Source organism: Neopsephotus bourkii, unplaced genomic scaffold, assembly GCF_033783945.1.
Source record: "Neopsephotus bourkii isolate Nb327-2 ecotype Australia unplaced genomic scaffold, CSIRO-AGI_Nbou_v1 NB_1433, whole genome shotgun sequence".
Lineage (NCBI taxonomy): Eukaryota > Metazoa > Chordata > Aves > Psittaciformes > Psittacidae > Neopsephotus > Neopsephotus bourkii.
This window is the reverse complement of record NW_026901910.1, coordinates 5,221,853-5,244,578: the sequence shown is the minus strand read 5'-3', so window position 1 is coordinate 5,244,578 and position 22,726 is coordinate 5,221,853. Positions and strand designations below refer to the sequence as shown.

The 22,726-nt window shown below is 54.9% G+C and overlaps 1 protein-coding gene across 1 annotated transcript; it reads right to left on the bottom strand.

Moving 5' to 3' along the window:
• Window positions 1–4,539: 4,539 nt before the first annotated feature.
• On the bottom strand, window positions 4,540–16,078 carry ADAMTS15 (ADAM metallopeptidase with thrombospondin type 1 motif 15). Its single transcript, XM_061368576.1, has 8 exons — window positions 15,160–16,078; window positions 11,821–11,953; window positions 11,103–11,270; window positions 10,431–10,714; window positions 9,540–9,717; window positions 9,125–9,306; window positions 8,533–8,708; window positions 4,540–7,358 (listed from the first exon to the last, which is right to left on the bottom strand). The coding sequence occupies exons 1-8, from the start codon at window positions 16,057–16,059 to the stop codon at window positions 6,578–6,580; spliced, it is 2,802 nt and encodes a 933-aa protein (XP_061224560.1). The 5' UTR covers window positions 16,060–16,078; the 3' UTR covers window positions 4,540–6,577.
• Between the last annotated feature and the right edge of the window lie 6,648 nt (window positions 16,079–22,726).

Below are 22,726 nucleotides of genomic sequence, written 5' to 3'. Positions count from 1 at the left end.
AAAGTAAACGGAAAAGGAAAAAGGGAAAGGGGAAAGGGAAGGATCATTTATACTGGAGATGGACTTTAAAACAAAGAGCAGCTTAAATGCCTTAAATTTAAGTGCTTTATGGGTTCTTCAAGACATGAGGTCCTTGCTCTGGAGGGGACAATCCGAAGGGCTGGAAGGCAGATGCATGTTGTCTCTTTTTGCTTCCCTTTCTCTTCCTCAAAAGCAGGGTGAGAATAAGCTTAAAAGGGATGGAGCTGAAGATTCCTTCTCATTTCAAACAGCAAAACAAGCCCACTGCTAACAGCATGAAAGTGATTTCCCTTCCTCCCCATCACCTTTGGCAGCTTTGTTCCTTGCCCCTCTGCAGGCACAGCTCATGGAGAGGCTCCGGCTGTTCTGCACCGCTCCAGGGATGCAGAGCAGCCAAAAATCCCTGGATTCAGGTGGGATAACAGCTGCTTTGCATTAGCATCTCCCTCTTGGGCTTCCCCTTTGTTTTTCTTCTTTCTCCTTGTTTCCTTTGCTCTCCGCTCGCTCCTTTGGGATTGCAAAAACACAGCGCAGGTTTTCCCTGTCTTTCAGTGTCCGTGTTTGTTTTCCTGTCTAATATATCCTCACCTCCAAAGTGAGTGCTGAAGCCAGGGGTTAATGGGCAGCTTGGGAATACCATGATCAAGGCCGTACTTTTCTGCAGTGATCCTGCATGACCCCAAGTAAGACCCATAAACCCCAGATCTCACCTCACCCTGAATCCTGGAGGAATCTGAAGATGGATGAAGACGTGGCCTTTAGCCTCCCTAATTTCACTCCATTCTAGTGTGGGATATTGGTTTTTTTTTCCCCAAATTCCCTAGGATTTCTTTAAGATGCTCACAAGGACCAGGCTTAAGTAAACTCAAGTCTACTCATTCCTCATCACCTCGCTGCATCTTCCCCTCCATCCCTGCCTGTGATCCCTGTCCTTCCCTTGCGTTTCTATAGCACATGGGGCTGCTTCTGGACAACACATGCCACAAAGAGCTTGAATTCTCTCTGTCATGAGGATGTGGTCCCTGTAGTACCATAATTTGGGATGATAGAGAGTTGCAGAGGCCAAAGCTGTGTATTAGCAAGCAAAAAGAGCTCATTCCATGCCATAGGGAGGGATATATTTAGGATAGCTTCTCAGCTCTATATACCCCAAAGGCTTTTGAGTCAGCAACTCCGAGCATGTGTGGGAAGTTCTTTGCTTACAGGCTGCATCGAGCAGGGAGGTGTTGAAGTGAATGAAGAACATACTTCAGGGCTGAGGAAGATGTGCAGTCTTTAAGCATCAATAGCAGCTATGCACTGAAACAGGGTCCTGAGGGCGGCTCAGGATCAGAGCATCGCTCAGCCAGCTCCAGCCATTCCCAATGGCCACCTGGAAGCATCCCAGCTCTCTATCTTTTAATTGAGAGCAAAAAAGCAGCTGTTAGTGCAAATCATTCCCCTTACACTCGATCCCATGCAGCCTTGTTCCTTCCATGCCCCCACAACAGCTTTTCCTTGAGGGCTTAATATTACCAGCGCTGTCAATCCAACACCTCTCACCAGGATTAAATTCAGTTACAAGGGGATGGGGGGGGGAACTTGAAATAACAAATAATCAAGCCACATTAAATAACCCTTTGGGAGCCCATCCACCTCCCAGCCTTGCTTGGCTGGAGTTGAGATGAATTAGGCTAAATCCAAGCACAGCATCTTCCCCAGGAGGCACTGGGAAGCTGTTTCCAATGGCTTTACCTAGTTAAGGGTTATAATCTTTACCAGCTGCCTGATGTACTGACGTGGTCCTCGGCCCACAAACACCATCTCCCTCTCTCTGCTATCTCTTCCTTGAGGGTTATACATCCATAGGAGCAAAAGGATGGGATGGAGACCTCCGGAACGACAGAACCCTGCTCCTGCCACCAGTAAGGAGGTGGGAGTTTGCGTGCCGTAAATCCATGGGCTTTGCTTGCCGGGTTGGAGCCGGCCACACAGATTTGGCACCGATGTGTTGTGTAATTAGAGAGAACTCCAAAAGCAGCCCCAGCACCAACCCCCAGAGCAGCAGCAACTGTGGGAACGTGTCACTGTGCTGCCTGAGGAGGTGATGAGGGCAAGTTTAGTCTGGTGCAGGTCACCAGCGAGCACCGGCAGCACCAGGGGGTTGGCAGCGGCTCCTGCGGTGATGCTGGAGCTCGTTTCCATCACCCCACAGCAGCAAAGCTGCCCCGGCTCAGTCCTGACCCGGGGTTACCATCACTGACACGTCCTCAGTGCTGCCCGAGTTGGGAAAAGGCTTTTTTTCTGCTTGGAAAGCAGGATTTATCCTGCTGGATTTGGGCAGGACCCAGCACAGCCTCTGCTCTGCAGTTATTGTGATGGAGAGGTGATGGGATCTGTCATCCCTGCTCCACATCAGCATTTCATTTGGCATCCCCAACCCCAGGTGAACATTCCCCCTTTTCCCTGCGTTGCCCTTCCCAGTTTATTCCCCTCCATCCCCGAGGATGCACGTTCTGCAGGACATGTGTTAGCAATTAGGTCTGTTTGTTCAACCCACGTCTGGTTTTGCTTTTGCCTCCTGGCAAAACCCACTAATAATAATAAGAGTAATAATAATAGCAACAATAAGAGCAATGATAACAGCAAGGCAAGATCCCAGCCTCGGGAGCAGATCCACAGCCACGTGGAAACCCTGGACCAGAAAGACATGACCCTCGATGGTTTCTCTCCCTGATGTTACACAGATGATGGCTCAAATAACCCCTATGTTCTCAAGCTTCTTGGGTTTCAGCTTAGGACAAAGGCAAATAAACAGCTTTGCCATCGGTCCCCAGGAGCAGGATGGAGTTTTCAGCTCATAAAGGCATTTGGGATGCGCTGCCATCAAGCCAGGGATGGGTTTGGAGTGAAGCACAAGTGGTTTGGCTGGAGCACCACAGGACACTCCTGTATTAAATCACTGCAAGAGTTCAGCACTTGCTCTGTGTATTACCACGAGAGCTTCAGAGCCTGGATATCAACACATCCCATCAGGAACACCTCATTCCACTGTGCCACAGGGGGTACAAACTCTTTTCATGCCATTTGTGCTGCTTAAGATGGAATTAAAGGTGTTTGGAGCGGAGAAGAGGTTGGTCTCATCCAGCATCTTTCTCCCAAGGTGGCCAAAAGGAGAGCTTGATGGGGACTCCGGGGCACAACTCCTTGGCCTAAGGGGATGAGTCTCATTCCCACCTTCAATTCCCTGGGGTTTAACCTTGTTTTAACCACAGCAAAGCTTTGGTTAGGTTTCCTTCCTGCAGGATCATGGTCCCATTGCATCAGTGTCCCATGCAGGGGAAAACGTAAGGATTAGCCTTATATTATCTACCAGAGAAGACAACAGCCAAGGGAAGTGAAACACGCACTCTTCCAGTATCACAGCACTGGGAACCATCACTGGCAGCATCTCCTGATGCATGGAAAAGCCACCCCTTCCCCTTGGATGCTGCATATGATGCTCCCCATCATTTCTCTTGCATTGGGAAGCTATTCCTGCAGCTTCAGGCTTGATGTGGATGCAGGACATCACCTGTGTCCATTCCCTGGTGCCAGCTGGGGGTATTTGGCTCAATCCCATTAAGTCCTTTTGCTTCCTTACAGCAAAGCACCCTGAGCCAACAGAGCAGGATTTGGGGGGTTCTGGCATCAATGCTTCATTGCTTTCCAGGTAAATACTTGGGGCTCTTGTGGGGTTTTGTCTCTCTGGGTGATTTTTAAGGGCATCTGGTGCTGGAGGAGCAAGGCATTGGTTTTAACTCAGTTTCTCCTCCTCATCCAAGGGAATAGCTGCAGCACGGGGTACAAATCGCCCTCTCTGCCCCTATTTGCAGCTGGAGCCTTTGGATGTATTTGGGTTGAAACTGAGCTTTCCTGTGGGAAAAGGCACAGGATATCAATCCTTTATTGCCCTGCAGGAACTGGTGCCGTGTCCCATGGAAAGGAAGGGGTTTATTTCACCGCTGGCATGGGTATAAGAGGAAAAGAGGGCTCTGACCCAGGGTGGTGGTGCTGGGAATGAGCAGGGATGTGTTCCGGGCACCAGCAGCTGTGCCAGGTCAGCTCATGGCCGAACCTAACCCTGCTCTTCCTGGACCATCCCAAGGTGATGTGGGAATGGGCTGTGACTAAGGCTTTGTCAGCACATGGAGCGGATGACTCCGGAATAGCACGTGTGTCCCAGACAATGGTATGCATGGACATGGGTTGTTCCAGGATGTGAGAGTGCTGTTCCAGTGTGCATTAACCCGTTTAGCTCTATATTGCTGTTACCCTGACAAAGAGCATCCTGATCCCAGGCTCAAACCAACCACCCTGATGCGTTTAACATCTCAGTGCAGGGACTAAGCCCACATTGAGCTCCTTTGTTGCTGCTCATAGCGCATCCTGTAGCAGAAGCAGGTCAGAACAACCACCTCTGAGGCTTCCAATGGGACGGCGATAAGAGATGCTCCACAGCCCCCAAGTGAAGGACATGGGCACCATTGGGGAGCCATGTGGCTTTAAATACAGTTTATTTCAGGTTTGCTATCAGTATACATGGTATACACAGAGCAGCCAGTCCGAGTGGCATCTCCATCCTTTTGCTGCACACTTGGCAAAAGAACCGCACACAAAGAGTCCTTCCCCGCCCCATAGACAAGGCTGATGGGTTCTCAGTGGCTTGGAAACCATCTCTTGGGGGTGGCAAAAGACAACAGGGCAGCTCCTCAGAGCTCTGTCCCCAAATGGAAGCTTGGCTATGCAGGAAAACCCTTTGGAAGGGGTCTGATGATGGGAATGGAGACCTGGAAGGGATTTGTTACGGCATTGAATCCCGTTCCCAGAGCAGCCACAGCATCTGCTCCTCATGTGGTCTGGTGTGAGGTGTCCCTGCCCATAGCAGGGGGTTGGAACTGGATGATCTTAAGGTCCTTTCCAACCCAACCCATTCCATGACTCTATCAAGCAGTGTGGAGACCCAGAACATTCCTGTGTTCGAAAGGCACTATGTCAATCCATGAGGATGGGTCCCCAAACGTTGTCATGAGGAGTTTGTAAGCTGATGGAAAAGTGTAGCAAGGGAATCCTTGTACTCTCTCCATCCTGTTCCTTGTGATCTTCCTCCCTTTGCCCATAGTATTGGGGCAGAAGGGGCACAAGGAATTTCCATGCTACACCTGCATGGGACTGAGCAAGCCTCTGGCTGCTGGGACAGCATCTTCTGCCTCCCCATCATCTCTCTGTCCCCCCCATAGCTCCTTCCTGCTGCTCCCAGTACCTGCATCACTCAATACAGAGGCTCTGGCTTGCCCCCAGTCACAGCAAATGGGTTTAGAGGCACCTTCACCAGTGAGAAAGCAACAAGTGAAGTGGTCCCTGCTATGATCTGAGTGGAAGACCCAAGTGATGTGTAAATGGTCCCCTGCAGCCGCAATGGGCATGATCTGAGGTACAGAACAAACCCTGCACCAAATCCTGGAGGGGGAAACTGGTTGTAGGGAGAGGCTCCAAGCTACCTCTTCCTCTGCATGTCCATACCCCACTGAGCCCCTTTCCCACTGGAGGGCAGTGGGCTCTCTGTGCGCAGCAAACTGGTCCCATTAAGCAGTGAGCACCATTTCCAGAGCGGAGTCAAGTACCAGTGACTGGTGGGGCTGTGTCTGGCCCCATACACTACAGTACAGTTGCTTGGTTTGGGATGCCAGCTCCAACCTCAGCTCCGGAGTGATCCCTTTTAGCCCTGAAAAGCTTCAGGCGGGTGGTTTAGAACCTGCCCTGGATCAGGGTGTGAAGGAGCATCCAGCGACGCACAGGATGCTCACACAGCCCCATCCCAAAGCACCATAGGGAACCCTCATCCAGGTGTGAGAGCCCACTGGGAATACCGCCATCCCCGCTCCACCAGGTTTACATCCATTGGGATGGAGGGGGAAGGAAGGAGGTTAAAACAATACAGAGTTAAGCACCATAAAATCTACACTGGTCAGGTCATAAACAGGAGGAGAAAACCACAATGAAGCCACCACCTTCCAGCCTGGCCCAGGGATGCTGCTGGGGCTCAAAGGACCACCCTAGGCTGTGAGTCCTCACCAGTGGAAGCATCAGTCCCAGCACCTCGGTGGTTGGGCAATGTCATTTGCCATCATTGCATTGATAAATCCTTTTTGGTCCCATTGAGCACGAGTGTTGGGGGGGAGCCCAAGGAGGGAGGGGAGGTAGGCTGGGCCCTTGGGAAGACAGGGGAGGCTTTGGCTGTGCAATATAGGGGCATCTCCCTGTACTCAGATCCATCGCAGGCAGTGCTCCTCCTCGCTCCCATCGATCCCAGCCTCTGCCGATGGGTTTCCACGTCATTCAGCAGCTTCGAGGTAGATGTTTGGTCCCCCTCTGTCTCCAAGCGACCTCTCAGGCCCATGGGGTGAGTGTGCTCGGTCCCTTTGGGTTTATCCCTTCCTTTCCCCCCCCCTTGTTTTCTATGTGCTATGGACGCCTCCCCCATCCCCAGCCGGAGGAGCACCATGCCCTTCCTCACGCAGCACCCCTGCGAACCAGCTCAGCACAACCTCAAGGTGCAGAAATCCAGCTCCTGCGGCTTCCGACGGGAATTGCAGCTCTCCCGTGGGAGCAGGCGCCCGGTTGGGACCGAGCACTTCAGCGCCCGCCTCTTGAACCCGCGACCGCAGCTTTTGGAGCAGGGGGACCAAGGTCCAGCATCCCACATGGGGCAGGGCTCCCCGCAGAGCCGGACCTCAGCCGGGCGCTGCGCAGCATCGCACTCGGCCGCGGGTTGCCCATAGGAGTCCTGGCAAGCCACGGAGCGCTTCTGCATCCCATCCCCGCAGGTCACGGAGCACGCTTCCCATCCGCCCGCCGCCCACTTGTAGGAGGGACGTTTGTAGCTCGGCCTCCCACCATCCAAGCGGTTGGACAGGCTGAGGACGCTGTTGTTGAGGTCCGGCGGGGTCCTGCCCTCTTTCCTATAGGAGCCTTTGTCCTCTTTGCTCTCCTTGGGGAGGTAGAAGGAGTAGCGCACCCGCGGAGGGGTCATCTTCCCCACGGACAGCACCTCCAGGGTCAGGGGCTCCTGGATGGGTTTGAAGGCCTGGAGGCTCTCCACAGCGGTGCCGGTGCCGCTGTACCGCAGGACGCTGCCCTTCACCATGAGGTCCCTCTCCACTGCGGACACGATGAAGTGCCCGTTGAGCAGGTACTTGCCCTGCCCGTTCTTCAGCGCCAGGTAATTGTCATCACTGATGAGCCCCTTGTAGCCCCGCTGCCTGATGTCGATGTTGGAGGCCCCCGCGGGGATGACCACCACGAAGTTGTAGCCGTGCCTGGAAGGGAAGGGCAGGGCGTTAAGCAGGAGCACATCCCATTGGGATGGGGTCTCAAGATCTTCCCACCCCACGGTTATCTCCTATGATCCTTCCACCCCACGGTTATCTCCTATGATCTTCCCACCCCACAGTTATCTCCTATGATCTTCTCACCCCACGGTTATCTCCTATGATCTTTCCACCCCATGGTTATCTCCTATGATCTTCTCACCCCACGGTTATCTCCTATGATCTTCCCACCCCATGGTTGTCTCCTATGGAGCTCATTTGGAATCTGCTCCTTACACTGATTTTTATCTAAGCTGAGCGTATAGGAAGGTGCTTCAGTTCCTGTGGGTCAGCAGGGTGGAGGTACCAGAGTACCATCAGTGTGGAGGTACCAGAGTACCATCAGCATGGATGCACCAGAGTACCATCAGCATGGACATACCAGAGTACCCTCAGTGTGGATGCACCAGAGTACCATCAGTGTGGAGGTACCAGAGTACCATCAGCATGGACATACCAGAGTACCATCAGTATGGATGCACCAGAGTACCATCAGCATGGATGCACCAGAGTACCATCAGCATGGACATACCAGAGTACCCTCAGTGTGGATGTACCAGAGTACCATCAGTGTGGATGTACCAGAGTACCATCAGCATGGATGCACCAGAGTACCATCAGCATGGACGTACCAGAGTACCCTCAGTGTGGATGTACCAGAGTACCATCAGTATGGATGTACCAGAGTACCATCAGCGTGGATGTACCAGAGTACCATCAGCGTGGATGCACCAGAGTACCATCAGCATGGACATACCAGAGTACCCTCAGTGTGGATGTACCAGAGTACCATCAGTGTGGACGTACCAGAGTACCATCAGCATGGACACACCAGAGTACCCTCAGTGTGGACGTACCAGAGTACCGTCAGCATGGATGTACCATCACAAGCCAACAGCACATTAAATGTGTCCTGCTTCCCCTGCAGAGCTAGCCCAGCTCTCCATACAGTGATGGGGACTGGCACCAGGAGGTTTTGCTCAGGATGAGCTTAGACCCATCACCATAGAATGGTTTGGGTTTGAAGGGACCTTCAAGATCATCTATTCCCAACCCTCAACCATCTCCATGGCCTTCCTGCCCCCAGTGGATGGGGAAGCACATGTGGTCATTGAACACTTACATGGGTTTGGTGAACAAGCCCGAGACCTTCTTGCAGCTCTTGTTGTCCCCTCCACAGACACTGCACTTGTCAAACTTCTTCTTGGAGCCCAGCTTCCCATCACAACCCGCTTTGATGCACTTGCCCTGCACGCAGACCGAGGTGGAGTCTGGGGAGCAAGGGGTCCCGTCCACAACCTGCACAAGCAAAACAACCGCTGCGTTTCCCTTTGCCACCCACATCCATCCAAGGGGTGCGGAGGAAGTGCCAGCAGGCACCACATCACCCTTTGCTCATGCTCTGCTTGGCACCCAGGGTCGTTAGGGTGGCACTGCATCCCTTTGCTCTTTCCATTGCACTGGTGCAAAGGGAATAGCCTGCCCACACCTGCAATGGCCATCCTGTGTGCATACCCCAGATGCACCTTTACAAGCCCCATAGAAGACCCTCCATGGACCGGCTCCAGCCCTGGGATGAGGAAGCAGGCACATCCAGGCTGATCCACTCCCTCACCTACCACAACTACCCACAAAACAAGGAGAAATCCTTCATTTCCAGGCACGCCAGAGCCATCCCACAGCCCTGATGGTGGCCACGGGGGTCCCTCACCCACCTTGGGTGCCAGCACGTAGAAGTAACCGGTGCCATTGGCTCGGCAGATGAGTTTGCATTTATCCCGGGGGGAGACACCGGAGTATTTGGGGACCCAGGAGACGGATGCGGTGAGGCGGTTGGTGCTGTGGCTGTATCCGTTGAAGGCCTCACACTGCTCCTCACGGAAGCTCTTTCCCGGCACTGGAAAAAGAAGTTGGATGTGCATGGGATTGGGGATGTGGCTGCCCCATCCCTGGTGGTGGTTGGACACAGGGGCTTGGAGCAACCTGCCCCAGTGGAAGGTGTCCCTGCCTATGGCAGGGGTTGGAACTGGATGAGCGTTGAGGTCCCTTCCAACACAAACCATTCCATGCTTCTATGGAGCTCGGGCTCCAGGTTTAGGGGCTGTTACAGGTCATGCAGAGAGCCCTTACCTGCAGCAGAGCAGGGCTCCAGGTTGCAGGAGCGGTACTTGACGCGGATGCCCTCGCAGTAGGAGCCCCCATTGGCAGGCACGGGGTGGGTGCACTCCCGCTTGGCCAGCTGCACCCCTCCACCGCACGTCCTCGAGCACTGCCCATAGGGCGCCCACTTGGCCCAGCCACCATCCACCTGCGGGGGTGCAGTGGGATGAGATGCTGCATCCCCGCTGCCACCAGCTCCATCCCAAGCAGGAGTTCTCAGCATCCCTTGGCAAGCGAAACCACTGCTAGATATCCCCAAACCCATTTGGGACTGGATGGAGCAAGGGCTTTCAGCATCCCTTATAAATCAAAACCCTTTCCACTTGCTTCTAAACCCATTTGGGGCTGGATGAAGCAGGGGTTTTCAGCATCCCTTCTGAATCAAAACCCTTTCCAGTTGCTCCTAAACCCATTTGGGACTGGATGGAGCAGGGGTTTTCAGCATCCCTTCTGAATCAAAACCCTTTCCAGTTGCTCCTAAACCCATTTGGGGCTGGATGGAGCAAGGACTTTCAGCATCCCTTCTGAATCAAAACCCTTTCCAGTTGCTCCTAAACCCATTTGGGGCTGGATGGAGCAGCACCTCTCAGCATCCCTTGGCAATCAAAACACCTTTCAGATGCCCCCAGGCCCATTTGGGGCTGGAACAGAGCAGGGTCTCTTAAGCCTCCTTTTGCAAGCAAAACCTCTTCCAATTGCTCCCAACCCCATGTGGAGCTGGACGAAGCAGAGCATCATCCCTCCTTGCGCAACACGCAGTGCCCAAGCCACCTCCATCTCTTTGGCATCCTTGTGCCCCCAGCACCGGCAGGATCCATCCCTCAGCCCAGGGTGACCCCATGGGGCAGTGCAGGTACTCACCCTGTACTTACTGATGTTGTGCCTCTCAACGCAGGAGCCCTTGAGGCAGAAGCGCCCCTCACCGCAGCTCGTGCCATCGGCCCAAGGGAAGTGCCGGGTCTGGCAGACGATCTGGCCCCGTGCCTTGCCCGTGCACCACAGCTTGGCGCAGTACTGCATGTAAGGGCAGGGCTTGGAGCCCACCCCGAAGGCCAGCTCGCACTGCTGGTTCAGGCTGTAGCTCGACCCAGGCAGGTCTTCGGGCAGCGGGATGGGCTTGGCCGGCTGGTCCAGCAAGCAGTCTCCTGCAGCAGGGAGGATGGGGAGGTCTGGGGGGTTCCTGGGGGGTTGTATGGAGCAGTGTGGGGATGGATGGGCAAAGCTATCCCAACCCCGTGCTACCCCAGGGATGCTCTCAAGGGCAGACCCAAGTGACTCCATCTCTGTGGCAGCCTCAGATGGAATCATGGAATCAATCAGGTTGGAAAAGAGCGTTAAGATCAAGTCCAACCGTTCTCCAGCACTAACCCATGGCACTGAGGGCCTCAAATGCATGCATGTCATCTTCCAGGGGTGGTGATCCCATTCCTTCTATCTCTGCAGAGTGGGGAGAAGAGCTGCTCCACAGCCCATCAACCATCCCCAGGCATGGACCCTGCTCCCTAGGGACAGTATACAGGTACGAGGGCTCACCATGGCCACTGTCGAGGAAGTCGGTGATGATGGCAGCACTGCAGGCTGACCAGGGGTTGGCACGGTCGATCTGGATGAGGGTAGGGGACATCATGTGGTTGGTCTTCAGCCGGCCAAAGACCTCCTCACAGGCCTTCACGTTGTCATGGGGCATGTTGAAGACATGGCCTGGGAAAGGGATAAAGAGGGACAGTGTGAATAACATGGCTTGGAACAGAGGGACAAGCAATGGGGATAACGGAGGCACGGAGTGGGGCAGAGCCTTGCAGGGATTGCAGGGGCTGGAGACCCATGGGGAAGGATGAGGCTCTGCACAAGCAGCAGGAGCTTGCAGGACCAGCACCATTCCCACTGTCCTGGCTGCTTTGTGCATGTGGAAAGGAAGGGAAATGGCAAAGAGAAGGAAACTTCAGCACTCAACCCCCCCCCCTTCCTCCTCTTCCTCCTCCCGCCGAGCACCACAAGTGTCTCCAGGGGTAGGTTCCTGTTGTTCCAAGCCTATGGGCATATCCCAAAGGATGCTGCAAGCCCAGCCCAGGTAGCAACCACAACAGCAAAGCCTTTTGCTTCCCCAGCAGCTCTCTCCCAGCCAGGTCTCATGCCCCAAGGTGGAGTTTCCCCATCCCCAGACACCGGGTATTGTCTCATCTTCCGGAGCAGGGTTATTTCAGAGCTCCTGGCATTCCTCCCAGCAGGAATCGGAGAGCAGGAGCCTTACCCAGCTCATGGGCAGTGGTGAAAGCCGAGGGCAGCCCATCGTCCTCGATGACGGAGCAGCTCCGCTTGGGATCACACATGGTCCCCACATCCGCCATCCCCAGCGTGTCGCATGTGGTGGCACCGCACAGGTCCTGCAGGGTATGGAGAACAGGGGTTATCCCCACAGACAGCACCAGCATCCCTGCTCCCCATCCCCATCCCAAGTATCCCATGGGGAGCTGATCCCAGACTGCAGCCCAAAGGGATGGGGACCACTGGGCTGGAAACCGCAATCGTGACCCCGAGCAGGGGTGTTTGCATTCACCCTCATTGTGCACAGCATCCTGCCAGGCATCCTCAGTGACAGCTTTTCCCACCCACCCAGATCCTCTGCCCAGGGTGGAGGTGGTTTTGGCATCGGAGTCATTGGGATGGAGTCATTCTGGCCCCATCCTTCAATGATGGCTCAAGGAGCAGACCCAGATGGGTGGATGGGAAGGTACTTGGCCTTGGTGCCTTGACCTGAGAGCTGACCCCTTTCTCAACCTCATTTCTCTACCTCTTCCTAGGAACAAGGAGCTCCTGGACTGGGTCCAGAGGTTCCCAAGGCTGTGGGAAGTGTTCCTGCCTCTCCAAGACTCTTTGCAGCCATCCCAAGCGCCGCTGATGGAAGAACAAGCCATCAAGGATGACCAGATCCCATGTAAATGCTGCTGGGACAGAGGATGGGAAGGGTCTCATCATCAATGGATCTGCCCTTCTTCATGACCCAAAGGTGCTTGTGCCAATTGAAGGTCCATTTGAGGATGCTTGGTGCTGGGGTCTGATGGGGATGGAGCATCCCCCGCATCCCTCAGTGTGGTCCCAATGGGAATGGGAGCTGCTGTGGAGGCCACGCAGGAGGCAGGGAGCTGCTTTCCACATGAAAGGGAAACGTAAGGGACTCTCTGGGCTATAAATAAGCGTGATTCATGCTCGGTGCTCCTCGGCCAAGGCGCTGCTTGAAGCCTCACACAGGCAGCTCTGCCAGCATTTCCAGTGAGGATTCCAAGCTCAGGCAGGTTCATCCGTGGGTAAAGAGCAGTCCCGATGGCTCCAGAGAGCCCCAGATGGCTTTAACAGGAGCTAAAGTGGCCACGGAGCCGGGAGGCTGTGGCTGTGGCTGGAAAACCTCATTGCACAAGGTTCAGCTCCACCATTCCACCACCCATCAATGCACAGGGACAAGTTGGTGGCATCCTGAATCCCAGGTTGCTTAAATGGGGTTGGCGAGCCTGATGCAGGGTTCCTTGTCCTAAGGAACCGGGGTGTTGCCACGCTGAGCATCACGTCAGGGATGCAGCTTGCGCAAGCTGGGTCTTTGGGGGTGATGCTGGGTCCTGGGGCAGCATCTCTGGGCTCCAATAAGAGGTCCTGACCCCCCCTCCAGAACGCATCCTTCTGCTTACAGGGATGCGGGATGGGACCAACACAAGGATGGAGCAATGGAGGGGAGCAGAGAGGAGCTCCAGAGCTTTAAAGGGGGACAGCAGCAGGCAAAGGAGCAGCTCTGCCTTGAGTTCACTGTCACTGGTACCCACCACTGCCAGCATGAAGACAGAGGGGATGCTCAGCACCCCAAGCCCAAGCAGCTCCCTGGGACTCTCCTGCCATCCTGACCTTCCCCCATGGGCACTTCCAGGGCTTCTCTTCATCCCCTTGGGAGCATCCCGAGGTGTTCTGCAGGTCAGATGGGAGGGATCCTTGTGCACTGATTCACCTCCACAGAGGGACCGGTCTCCCTGTCATGGGGGCTTCCCACGTGCATCCAAAGCAATCCCAACAGGTTGAGCCTTAAACACAGGATTCCCGGTTCAGATTGCAGATGTTCCTTAGTGCATTTGGTGGAAGACGTTGGGCTGGTGGGACATGGAGCATCCAGATGGGTGAGAAGCCCTTTGTTGTGGTGTGTGATGCTGCTTCCAAGGGGCTGGAATGCAGTTGAAGGCTCCAGCAAGCACCAGCTCAGGTAGGAAGGTCCCAGGGCCATGGCTGCTGGTAGATGTGCACCCATCAGGACCGAGATCCCGAAATCCACAATCCAGACATCAGGATGGAGCAGAGCCAAGCGGGAGAGGACAGCCCCATTGGAACAACTGGAAGCTGCCTATCAGCAGGGCTGGAGGTGAAACCTAAGTCGGGGGCTTTTGTAACAGCTTTTTGGCAGGGAGCGATGCATTGGGGTGTCAGGGGACCACAGATGGATGCACTCAAGGAAGGCAGATGTCTCCTCTGCACCGAGCTTGCCTTGGGATTTCAGGAATGGCTGGGTTAGCAATGGATAAGGAATGCAGCCCGGCTGTGATCCACAGCCTTGGAATCGCTGGGATCGAATCTGACCCATGTGTGGCTCCGGTGACCTCGCTGGGTTTCCATCAGGGATGGAGCTGTTTGGGGTTTGACCCTGCCTGTGCTCCAATGGGATTTACAGCCGGATGGAGGACGTGGTCCCTGCCCAGGGACAAGGAGGATGGACAGGACGAGGTCTCTCATCACTCCTGCTCCAGGAATGCGCTGATGCCAGGGTAGAGGCAGCTGAACTAAACTGGATGCTGCATCCTTCCCACCCATGAGTGTTTGACCTGGAAGGGCGCTTTGGGAATGGTGTCCCTGCTGTTGAGGGGAGCTCCTGACCTGTCCCTCATCCTAAAACATCCGGGCAGGGATTGGCACTGCTTCCATGTCACCCGGTTTAATCCCAGAGGGATAACGGAGCTGCCCCATGGAGCGGCAGAGCCCATTCCAGAGGTGAGGAAAAGGCCCTTTTCCCACGGCAGAGGTGGGGGACACCCTCACCTCTCCCCCCCTGCGAGGTCTGCAAGCGCTGGCTCTGTCTCTGGTGCTCTCCTTCCAGCCCTGAGCGAGGTCCATGCGGAGCAGCCAGCACGCAGGAGAGCTCCAGGTTCTCCTGAGCCAGAGGAAGCAGGGATGAGAGGTGGGATGCTCCATCGTGAGCAATTCCCAGCCAAGGACAGGGGATCGGGGCCATGCTCCTCCTCTTCTGGGCTCACACCCCCTGTTTTGGGGTGGCTGCTCCCTGTGCCAGAGCCACTTGGGCTCCTGCCAGGAGCCTGGGGATGGAGCAGCAGGGTTCTGCCTATGGGGACAACCTGCACCTGCGCACCCATCGGCCTCACTCAGCCCCCTGCCAGCAAGGGCTGGCTCTAGGGGGCTTGGTCCATGCTGCCCCAGCACCATAAGGATCCATTGGGAAAGGGGGATCAACCACAACCATGCGCTAGAGGTGGGGTGAGGTGTCAGGGGCACAGTGTGGGGCTCCTTGAAGTGGGGGGTCCCCCCCCCTTTCCCTTGCACCCACCTGCTTGGTGAAGAGGATGGCAGTGTCCCAGTACTCGGGGTGCTTGTCGCTGCCCTTGTTCCACTTCTTCTGCCAGGCACAGAAGTTGCGGAGGGTGAGGGCGGCATTCCCGGTCACTTTGGGCCCTTTGTCATCCTGCCCGATGAGGAGGAACTTGACCACGGAGATCTGGATGGGGTTCCGGATGCTGGGGTGCTTGTAGAGGCGGGCGGCCGTGGCCATGAGCGTGAGCAGGTAGTGCTGGAGATCATCCCCATGGAACTTCACCATCGACTCATCAGCCACCACCAACGTCTCCACGTACCGGGGCACCGAGGCAAAGCGCTTGGCCCGACCCCCTTTCCCCCCTCCCCGTCCCCGGTACTTATCCAGCGCTTGCAGCACGCCGGGGGTGAGCCCGGAGCCCACTGCGCATCGGGATGCTCCGGCCCCGACGGGGCGGCCGGGGCTGCGGCGCTGCAGGCGATGCTCCCCACCCGCCGCACCCGCAGCCAGCGGGGTGATGATGTACTCGGCTCCTCGATAGCCGAAAGCCCCTCGGAGCCCCCCGCAGAGGCTGAGGGCGGCGAAGGACTCCCGGTCTGCGTTGACATCCCCTGAATAGAAGCAGTGCCGGAGCGCAGGGCCGGGCCGGGCGGCGGCCCCCAGGTAATGCGCGGCGAAGGCGGGCGCGATGAAGTGGGCATCGGGGGTGAGGTGGAGGTAAAAATCCTCCCCGAAAGCCGAGAGCTGGAAAACCACCGCCTGCCCCCCCCGGGGCGGCTCTGCCGGCCCCCGCCTGAAATAGGATCTGCCGTTGATGTCCGGGTCCAAGCGGAGCGGGGTCACCACCTCGGTGTCGTCCAGGGGCAGGCTCAGCCCCCCGGAGCCCAACAGCAGCAGCGGCAGCAGCGGCAGCATCGTCCCGGTGGGATCACATCGGGGGGGACAGGGAGCGGAGGGGGGGATGAAGCGGATCGGGTGTCCCCCCCCCCACTCTTTCTTCCTTCCTGCCTTGTGTTGGATGGGGCCGTGCGAGCCGCCTGCCCCGCCGGTACCTGCGGTGCGGGGAGCGGAGCGGTTTTATGCGGGCGGACGGGGCGGGAGAGCGGGCGGAGCGGAGCGGGAGAGCCCGGAGCAGCGGGGCCGGCAGAGCCGAGCTCCGCCCGGGGCGGGACCGAGGAGGGTGGGATGGGATAGAGCGGGGAGGGGGGGAATGGGATGGGATGGAGGGGATGGGATGAGGTAGCATGGGGTGGAATGGGGGAGATGACAGGGGATGGGGGAATGGGATAGGGTGGAATGGGATGAGGGGAGTGGGATAGGATGGCATAGCATGGCATGGGAAGGTGGGGGTGTGGGATGGGATGAGGGTGTGGAATGGGATGGAGTGAAATGGAATGGGACAGAGGAGTGGGATGGGGATGTGGAATGGGATGGGGATGTGGGATAGGACAGGAATATGGGGTGGGATGGGGGTGTGGAATGGGATGGAATGGAATGGAATGGGAAAGGGGAGTGGGATGGGGATGTGGAATGGGATGGGGATGTGGGATAGGGCAGGAATATGGGGTGGGATAGGATGGGGCTGTGGAATGGGATGGAATGAAATGGAATGGGACAGAGGAGTGGGATGGGGATGTGGAGTGGGATGGGGATGTGGGATAGGGCAGGAATATGGGTGGGATGGGATGGGGGTGTGGAATGGGGTGGAATGAAATGGAATGGGACAGGGGAGTGGGATGGGGATGTGGAACGGGACGGGGATGTGGGATAGGGCAGGAATATGGGGTGGGATGGAGGTGTGGAATGGGATGGAATGAAATGGAATGGGAAAGGGGAGTGGGATGGGGATGTGGAGTGGGATGGGGATGTGGGACAGGACAGGAATATGGGGTGGGATGGGATGGGGGTGTGGAATGGGATGGAATGAAATGGAATGGGACAGAGGAGTTGGATGGGGATGTGGGATGGGGATGTGGGATGGGATGCGGGTATGAGCTGGGGACCCTCTTCACTTGTATTCTTGCGGTGCCAAAGGGGACCCTGCAGCCCGCAGGGATGCTCCCATCTGCCAGGCTCCCTCCTGCTGCTCCCCACTCATGCTCCAGGCAAAGGGGGGCTGTGAATGAAGCTCTGTGCCTGCCCCCCCATCAAGGAGCAGGCTGTGGCCAGGACAGTGGTGTGCAGGGAAGCTGGAATCCCCCTGCTCCGTGCTGGTTTGGGGCAGTTCATTGCAGCCCCATCCTGTGTGCTTCCAGAGGGGGTGTGCATCAGAGCAGCGCTTGGGACCAGGAAGGATGCAGGGGCGGAAGAGGCGATTGGGATGCAGGAAGATGAAGGGGTTTTGGGGAGCAGGACCACTAAAAGGAGAGCAATGAGGAGCCCTCAGTAAGTGTCTGTGGCTGAGGAATAGGTTTATGGGCAGCAAGAAGCAGTGCCAGTGCTTCCCCCGTGCCGTGGTTTGCTTGGTTGCGTGCCCTGCAGCTCAACCTGCGACTTGCAAGCCACATTGTGTGCTGCCTGCTGGGTCTATGGGGCACATATTGCCCTTAGGGCTCCCCCTTTACCAGACAAGAAGGGAGGCACATCTGTGTCCCGTTTATCCTCTAGCTCAAGGATGTGATGTGATTTTCCCAATCCCAGTCACTGGAAGGAGCCAGGGTTGTGGCATCCCCATGGCACATCCCTCCCAAACCAGGGTGGGCAAAGGGGGCATCTCTTGTGTCTGCAAAGGGGAGATCACAGGGACCAGCCACAGGAGGAGGGTGAGGGCCAGGCGGGAGCTGCAGGTCCCTTCTTTAGGGATCTCCCCAGCCCTTTCCATTGGCACAGAGGAGCAGGCCCAAGAGAACACCTTGGGCTCACTCCGTGTCTTTCCAGGTGCCTGGGGATGAAGCTGGATGCTCTTCAGCCCCCTGTAGCTTGCCTGGATCTGATGGGAATGCGATGGATACAGGTGACCTAAAGGGAAGCATGTGGTCAGCAGGGAATGGAGATGGAAGATGCGTTTGGACCTCACCAAACAGCAACGGATGAAGGTATGTAAGGTAAATATAAGGTATATAAGGTAAATAAGGTATATAAGGTAAATATAAGGTATATAAGGTAAAAATAAGGTATATAAGGTAAATAAGGTATATAAGGTAAATATAAGGTATATAAGGTAAAAATAAAGTATAGAAGGTAAATATAATGTATATAAGGTAAATATAAGGTATATAAGGTAAATAAGGTATATAAGGTAAATATAAGGTATAGAAGGTAAATATAAGGTATATAAGGTAAATAAGGTATATAAGGTAAAAATAATATATATAAGGTAAATATAAGGTATATAAGGTAAATATAAGGTATATAAGATAAAGTATATAAGGTAAATAAGGTATATAAGGTAAATATAAAGTATATAAGGTATATAAGGTAAATATAAGGTATATAAGAGAAATATAAAGTATATAAGGTAAATAAGGTAAAAATAAGGTAAATATGAGGTAAATAAGGTATATAAGGTAAATTTGGCTTCTACTTCGATTTTTGCCTAGAAACCACTTTAAGGTAAACCCCATCTCAGCCAGCTCTAACCTGTAGCTCCCCCTGCTCCTGAAATACCAGTGTGAGGTGGTCTGCAGTGTGCTTACTCCTTCCCCTACCTCCACCTCTGGGGACTGCTGACAAGTTCTCCTCTTCCATCACTGTTGCCATGCCAGTTAGAAAGAGAAGAGGAGGAAAAACCCACCCCCAAAGCCTCCTTTATCCCCTGGATATTCCGGCTCATGAAAGAAACGGTGTTAAATAGAGCATCTCTCGGGAAGGCTGCAGGCAGAGGAAAGCCCTTCACTTGTCTTTGTGCGGAAGGTTGGCAGGTCAGAGGCCTGGGCTCTCACCCAAAGGTTCAGGCTGTGCTCTCCCAGCTCCGAACCATATGGGCAAGGAAGGAGGATCCTCTCCAGGGACCGAAGATGAGTCAAAGCGAGTTGTTAGGGGCGGCTTTCCAGGAAAGAAAGGCTTGGGGAATCCAAGCTGGCTGGGTCTGGATAGGGTCAGTGAGGGCGAGATGCTCAAGAAGCCCCAGGCACGTCAGGGCTTTGTGACCTAAACCCTGCCCCGTCCTTGCTCCAGGAAGATGCTGGGTTTCATTGGATTCAGGCTGGTTCTGATGATAGGGACTGGATGCTCTGCATGGTTTCCCATTGCAACAGCGCTTTACCTGCTCCATGAGAGAAGATCTGAGATTGAAAACATCATTGAGCACGTCTGCAACACAACAGGAACCAAATCAGCCTGTTCCCCCCATGCAGAGGTGATGCACAGAAGGATTCATGCTCCTCACCTCATTGCTCCTGCAGCAGGAGCATCTCTGCTGCCTTCTCTCATGGTCCTGACACATAACATCACCTCTGGCATCAAAGCTTCCAATATGGGTGTGTGGAAAGTAGATGAGCTTTAAGGTCCCTTCCAACCCAAACCAGCTTGTGATTATATGATCCTATGACACAGAAATCACCCCAGATTCGCCTCTCTCTTCACCTGCCTGAGACAGGGTCCATCCTTGATGGATTCGCTTTATGGGATGCTCATTTCGGAGATGCGTAAAGCAGAAGATGCAGGGAGGCAGCAAGGGAGATGCTGCACATCCGGGTAAGCCTGAAAGGCTGCCCAAACGATGCAGAGAGGCAGCTCCCCAAGGGGCACAAAGCCTGGGAGGGGGATTTGGAAACAGGATTTAAGCCTGGATTTTGGGGGAAGCCATAAACCTGCTTTCCTCCCATCGGAGCTCCAAACCCACCCTTGAAGCAAGGTTGCCCTCTGGTGAGACTTCATTGCCCTGCACATCAAGGCATGAAAGGCAACTGAATGCGACTGCTTTGGGGTACGCATCGAAACGAGGTTAAGAATGGAGGATCCATATGGAGATGCCTTAAGGGGGTTTGGGAATCAGAGTCAGGATCCTTTAAAACCAAGGCAAACCAAATCACAGCCCTTTGCTCTTGATGCACCCGGGTTATGGTGCATAACTCCATGAGCTTGTCTACAGCAATGGGATTTGGAGGCACATTCAGTTCCTAAATGGAGACCCTGCCTTAGGAAAGAGCTATCCCTGCTCTTCCCTGAGCCTGAAAGCCTGATTTCCCCCCCCCTTTACAGCATCCAGTGGGAATTATGGTTTTCCCGCAGCATCACTCTCAGCTGCCCATCCTCTTGTGCTGTTGATGCACATCCCCAGGGATGGGATGCTGCACTTGGGGAAGCTCCTACAATGCATTAAGGGGAAGGAAACCCCATTTGTTTAAGGGGTTTTGGGGTACCAAAGGCTAAATAAGCGCCACTTGTAAGGCAGGGATGCCCTCCTGTGACTGCAGTGTGCAGTGCAGTGATTCCCGATCGATCTATGGGATTTTGCTGTGGAATTCGCTTCCCAGTTCTCACCTGCTCCAAACCAAGCCCCAAATCCCATGCAAATATAAGGCCAGAAATGCTTTCCTCGAGCATCACTTCCCATCCTTGCAGCTAAGAGGCTTCTACTGGAGGTAAATCGGAAGCATGCAAGGCCAGGGCTGTGATTTGAAGCCCAGATGCTTTCCTTGCAGTGATTTCTTCCCACTTACTGCCTTCAAAAGGAAAACTAATGGAATTAAGCCCTTTCCTTTTGCCATCAAGGTAGGTTAGGGGCTGGCTGCAGCATCCTTCATCCTCCTCTTGCTGCTGCCCCAGGCCAGCCAACTGGCAGGGATGGATGCAGCATTTCCTCCATAGGGAGCCACTGACATCTAGTGGTAACGTTTATTGGGCTTGTAGCTGCTGGGAAATGATTATCCCAAAGGTTTTCCGGGGGCTGAAAGGAGGGAATAGCTAAAACAAAGCAGGGAATGGCCACACCATCAGCCTGGCACTGCAGGTTGGGATGTGATGCCATTCGCAAGGCAAGGAGGGCACAGCAAAGCATCACACCAGAGCCCTGAAAGGGGGCAATCTCAGTGCTGCAGGGCAGGAACAGTGAATGCAATGTGGGCCTCATCCTGAGGGCTGGAATTCCCTGGGAAATGGGTGCCAGGCTCAGTCCTCTGGGAAGGATGCAATGGATCCGCATGGATCTGCAGAGCTGGGGATATGGGGCAGGCGTTTGGAAGCTGGGTGATCAAAAGGGAGTTAACAGCTTCCATATGCTCAGACAGCCCCTTAGAGATGAGAGGAGCTGTAAGTGGGGTTTGGTGGCAGCGTGTCCTGCTAAGGGGTGGGAATGGGGCTTGGACCAACCTGCTCTAGTGGAAAGGGTTGGATCTGGATGAGCTTTAAGGTCCCATTCCATGGTTCTAAGCAGGAACCCCCCAGTAAGCCTTGGGATGCTTTGGATGTTATTGCCTCCCCGCATCCCTTTGAGCTGGTTTATGGCGAGCCCAAGCAATTCCAGCTCCTGTGTGCGGAGCGGAGCCGCTAATGGAAACCAGCAGTGCCTTCGAGCCAGGATGCGAGCGCATCCTCCGGGATCAAAGGAGAGCGGAAAGCCGGGAATAAACTGCATCCTGTTGGAGAGAGGAGCCCTGTGCCGCCCGCAGCCTTCACCTGTCCTGGGTCAGAGCAGGGGCACCGGCTCAGCGTGGAAGGGGCCTCAAAGCTCATCCAGTGCCATGGGACACTGGCAGGGATGGGGCAGCCACAGCATCTCTGGGTACCCGATGCCAGCACCTCAGCATCCTCACAGGGAAGAGCTTCCTTACATCCCATCTCAATCTCCCCTGTTTCAGCTTAAAGCCATCCCCCTTTCCCTACACAGAGCATGGGGCTGCTCTTTACCTTTATTCCTATTAATCTCCCTATTTCCCCCCCTTACACGGTCACAAACCACGCTTTAAAAAGCCAAGTAACCAGAGCCCTGGCCCCGGGCAGCGCTGCTATTTAGAGCCAGGGTTCTGTTTACTACATAGGTAGGGATGTGGCTTTTAAGTGGAGATAATAATAGAGGGGCAGATGTAAATCCATGCTGGAGCAAAGGGAACGCAGCCTTTACCCCTGCGCCCTGCTGCTCGGCTGTGCCTGGGTCCTGCTTTCCCAGGAATCCTGAGGTGCCAAATGCTGCTTTATCCTTTTGGATCTTCTTAGGATTAGGGGAAGGGAAGGAAAAGAAGGGTTTAGAGGAGCTGGTCCTTGGGCTGGCACCCAGAGCAAGGTTAAAGGAGCACAAACCCAGTCCTGAGCATCCGCTGCTCCTTGGAAAAGGAGAGTATGGAGCAGGATGAACTCCTTCAAGTTCTGGGCACAAAGAGCATTCCAGAGGCCAGGAATCTCATGAACTAATGAGGCTTAAAAGGAAACCAGGAGTAATATGTAAAGAGCCATCTCCCTGTCTCCATTAGACCTGGTTGTTCCTGCTCCTGCCCATCTCCTGCTGTTTGTGTTTCACCTGAGGCTCTAACAGCCCTGGAGGGGTGTAAAAGGGAGCGTGGACACAAAGCAAAACCCCATTGCAAGGCTGGCTGAGGCTGTGCTCTGCTTCCAGCCGGAGCAAACCCCATGTGGGCCCAGCTGTTTGCTCAGGGCATGGAAACCTCCTTGTCCCTGTCGGTGCTGGAGCTTTCCCTGGGGCCCA

Excerpts from the sequence above, each read along its gene's own strand:
- ADAMTS15 (XM_061368576.1), bottom strand. The coding sequence starts at position 16,059 with ATGCTGCCGCTGCTGCCGCTGCTGCTGTTGGGCTCCGGGGGGCTGAGC. Across the intron at positions 9,718-10,430 it reads ACAACATCAGTAAGTACAGG|GTGGATGGTGGCTGGGCCAA; the intron begins GTGAGTACCTGC and ends GCACCCCCGCAG. Across the intron at positions 7,359-8,532 it reads GGCTTGTTCACCAAACCCAT|GCACGGCTACAACTTCGTGG; the intron begins GTAAGTGTTCAA and ends CTTCCCTTCCAG.